Source organism: Dipodomys merriami, unplaced genomic scaffold (genome assembly GCF_024711535.1).
Source record: "Dipodomys merriami isolate MVZ:Mamm:240054 unplaced genomic scaffold, mDipMer1.0.p SCAF_335, whole genome shotgun sequence".
Classification (NCBI taxonomy): Eukaryota; Metazoa; Chordata; class Mammalia; order Rodentia; family Heteromyidae; genus Dipodomys; species Dipodomys merriami.
This window is the reverse complement of record NW_027204882.1, coordinates 830,467-834,659: the sequence shown is the minus strand read 5'-3', so window position 1 is coordinate 834,659 and position 4,193 is coordinate 830,467. Positions and strand designations below refer to the sequence as shown.

Sequence of the window (4,193 nt, the reverse complement as noted above, 5' to 3'; positions counted from 1 at the left end):
ATTTCGCCATTCACCTGAGGGGAAAAAAGTCGATTTTTGTTCGCATTTAACGTTAACATGTTAGTCCTCCTGCCTCAAAACCTAAAAGGGGGGGGGGGGAGAACAGGTTTTTCGCCTGACATGGGGCAGCACCCTACAGCCGCTCCAGCCACCAGGGTGGGACGGGCACTGGAAGGGGCGTCGTTGCCGTCCCCGGGTCCGGGGGTCACTAAGGCGACCCGAGCGGCCGCTCCCGCAGCAGAAGCTCCCAGGGACTGGGCTGGGCGAACCCGAGTGGGAGGGAACCAATCGCTTCGCGCAGCGAGTTCTCGCGAGACGGCGAAGTCTGCACGCTGACGTCAGCGCCCTGGAGACGCGGCGGCGGCGTCCGGGAGTGGGCGGGGCGAGCGGCGGTTGGAGGGGCGTTGCGCGCATCCCGCTCCGGCTGCCGCGGAGGGAAGCGGGCCTTGTCCTGACGTCGTTCTGTCTGTGCCGCACCGGAGGGGACCCCTCTCCCCTAAACCTGCAGCCTCGCCACTCCTGACCCGGACCCCGAAGGCCGCAGACCAGAGTCCGGAGCGCCGCGGGGAAATGGAGGCGCCGCAGGCGATGGCGGAGGCCGGTGCGTTCCCGTCGGCCCAGCCCTCGGGGGTGGGGGCCGTACCCCAGGACCCCGCCGGCTGTGGGCGTCCCCCGCAGGCCGGAGTCGCTGCGGGCCCCGGTGCGGCGGCGGTGGGAGGCCCGCGGGAGGAGGCTCCCGACGGCCCCCTGGAAAACTGTTTTCAAGATGGAGAGAAGGATCTGGAAACCGGTGGTGAGCAGTGGCCGGAATCTGGGCTGCTGGAGGCGCAGGCCGAGGACGTGAAGCCCGATGCGTGCGCCCTGGCCGTGGGAGGAGAGGAGAGGCCCACCGCGGCCGAGGGGGCGGCGCCGGAGGCCGCGGAAATGGAGGCCAGGCCCGGGGGTGAAGACATGGAGGTGGTGGTGGAGGAGAGGAAGGAGGAGGCCGGACACTGGTACCTGAACGTAGACCTCCGCATGAACCCCCTGGAGGCCATCCAGCTGGAACTGGACACCGTGAACGCGCAGGCCGATCGAGCCTTCCAACAGCTGGAGCAGAAGTTTGGGCGCATGCGGCGTCACTACCTGGAGCGGAGGAACTACATCATTCAGAACATCCCCGGCTTCTGGATGACCGCCTTTCGGAACCACCCTCAGCTGACCTCCATGATCCGGGGCCACGACGCCGAGATGTTAAGGTACGTCACCAATCTGGAGGTGAAGGAACTCAGGCACCCTAGAACTGGCTGCAAGTTTAAGTTCTTCTTTCGAAGAAACCCCTACTTCAGAAACAAGCTGATCGTCAAGGAATATGAAGTCCGATCCTCCGGCCGAGTGGTGTCTCTCTCCACCCCCATCATCTGGCGCCGAGGGTACGAACCCCAATCCTTCATTCGTAGAAACCAAGAGCTCGTCTGCAGCTTCTTCACCTGGTTCTCAGACCACAGCCTTCCAGAGTCTGACAAAATTGCTGAGATTATCAAAGAGGACCTGTGGCCGAATCCACTGCAGTACTACCTGCTACGTGAAGGAATCCGTAGACCCAGACGTCGTCCAATAAGGGAGCCAGTGGAGATCCCCAGACCCTTCGGGTTCCAGTCCGGTTAACGTTTGCCTTTGGGCATCTGCTGCTCAAGGCCCAGTTCTATTTACTGCTGTGCAATGGGTATGCTGCTTTTTTTTTTTTTTTTTTTTTTGGTCCCTTGACCTTTTCTGCGTCTTCCCTGGAGTTCTCTCAATCTCAAGACTGAAACTGTTGTGGTCATGCTTCTCTACTTCACATGGCCTTGCTATTCTGCACGCTTGCTCCATGCTGCGTATCCGTGATTCACACCCACTTCTAACAGAAGCAAATGATGCTATAGAATGCACTGCCTTTGCCTTGCCACACCCTGTTTTTCCCAGGGCCTCTGGATTTGGTTACTATCGCCTGGGTTTCTAGCTTTGTCTAGAAGCCCCTTGTTACTACTCACCCTGCTGTGTATCTGCAGTACCAGCACAGGCCTGTGCACAATAGGCATTGATGATGGTCAAGGGATAACAACAGTGGGCCATTTTTTCTTTGTAATTTATGCTACCCCATTCCTCTTTCTGCACTGGTTACCTACCAAATATTGCCTGCTGTGAGCTATCCCAACCCCTATTGGACTGTTGCAAAGTCCCAGTCCACATTCCCTTTTTTTTTTTCCTCCCCTAAGATACTTAAGAAATATCAATGAACGTAGACAGCTTAGTTTATGTTGGTCCTTGTCATTTCTAGAGATAAGAGAGTTTCCCACTGTTTGAAGTGTGATTGCCTCTTCTCTTCCCAACTCCCTAGCCTTAACAAGTTGTGAAGAACTAAAGGGAGCTAGATCTAGATAGAAAGAGGTGGATGGAATAATAATAACAATAGGTGAAAGACTAAGGAGATTGTAATGGGTTCCTAAAGTATGGGGAATAGAAATGGCTGGAGACAAATGAGCCAAGTAAAACTTGAGCTGAGAATGAAAACTGGGCTGACTAGTCAGCCCTTCAAGTATTATTCTGTTCATGGTGATAGGAGGAGAAATTTTTTTTTCAGAATTGTCAGAAAAACTGCAGGGAATTTGGAATGTTAAATATGTTGCCTAGAGATTCTTTAAAGAAACTGCAAATTTGTTATGTTTTCACTTTATATGTGATCTCATGTGTGTGAAGGTTAATATTGTGCCCTTATTTTTACCAGTATCTAGTATTTTGTTTCTGCTTACTGGAACAACTTAGCTGAACAAGCTTTCTTTTGCTTTTGTTTGGCAACAATTGAATAAAAGTCTTTCTTGGACAATATTAAGACTTAAGTGGATATTTATGACAGTTTTCAACTTGTTCTTGTTTCTTTTAAACTATATTCTTAGAAACATAGTTTGGATAAATTGGTATTTATCAAATCTGTAAAATTATTGTCTTTGTGGAAAAATAATCTATAAAATTGTGACTTGATTATTTTGATAATTGGCTCTGATAACAAATTAGTAATTGATGTATCTGTTCCTAAATTGTATAAATTCTTGTAAGATTACTCTATGTGGAAGTGTACTATTGGCTTTATATGTGTGATGGTAAAATAAAAGCATGCCTCTGCTAGACTTTTTTTTCACCTGCTCATAAACATGCTTGAGTGAAATTGTTCAAGTTACATTTACACTCAATAAGCAGATGTTCAGGGAGTACCTGTCATATAATGTACTATTCCCCTACTGCTTCATTTGTAAAAAATTACTTACTCAAATTTCACTCTCCTCTCCTATCTGTATATCCTTCAAGGTCTGTCCTAGTAACTCTTGTCTTGTAGTCTCTTGTTTTCCATAGGAGATATATACAGATGTGTGTGTGCACTTTGTAGGGAAAATAACATACAATTACTAATTTTAGTTAATTCCACAAGTTTTTAAGACATTCTTTTAGGCCCTGAGAAGAGAAAAAGAATAAGTAGCTAAATCTTTCATTGCTAAAGAGTTGGGGGAGGGCTAATATGTAAAATAAATGACTGAGAATAATACAATGTTTAGCATAATATCCAATCAATGAATACTAATTATACTCATCTTCCTCATATTTTTAATTTCTCATTTAATGTCCAGACAAGTAGTCATTTAGTTTAGCAGGCTGCATTCAAACCAGGCTGCATTTTAGCTGCAAGTTCTGAAAAAAATACTGATACCCAGATTCTACCTCAAACTAGAACCTAAGGGATAGCCATGTTTGAGGTTCATAGATGGCTTCTTGAACTCTTCAATTATTTACTCAGTTTTGTCAAATTGGTGTAGAGATTTTCCTAGAAGACCTAGTTACTTTTCTACAGGGCATAGTATATAGTACGTACTTACTTCACCTGCTCTGTATTTTGTCTTTTGTGGTCTTGCAGAATGGATTTATGATCCCTCGACTCCTTTAGATAACTAGCTTATCTGAAAGTATCCAATGGTGTTACTGATATTCTTTATTAAAGTATAATTAAAGTACATTTGCATACAGCACCAAAATTTGTTCACAGCAGTTTTATTCATAACTAAGTTATGATAAAGGAACAACATGAGTACATCTCAAAAATGTTTTGCATAAAATTATCAGCTTATATAGTAGGTACTACTAGGCAAAGATTAATCTTAAGTATTCAGTTAAATTAATAGGTG

General features: G+C 46.8%; 1 protein-coding gene across 1 annotated transcript; it reads left to right on the top strand.

Moving 5' to 3' along the window:
• Positions 1–377: 377 nt before the first annotated feature.
• Positions 378–3,169, top strand: Tspyl1 (TSPY like 1). The gene has a single exon (XM_069986957.1). The coding sequence runs from the start codon at positions 571–573 to the stop codon at positions 1,645–1,647; it is 1,077 nt and encodes a 358-aa protein (XP_069843058.1). The 5' UTR covers positions 378–570; the 3' UTR covers positions 1,648–3,169.
• The last annotated feature ends 1,024 nt before the right edge of the window (positions 3,170–4,193 follow it).

What these genes read in the sequence shown, in the direction of transcription:
- Tspyl1 (XM_069986957.1), top strand. Translation starts at nt 571, where the DNA reads ATGGAGGCGCCGCAGGCGATGGCGGAGGCCGGTGCGTTCCCGTCGGCC.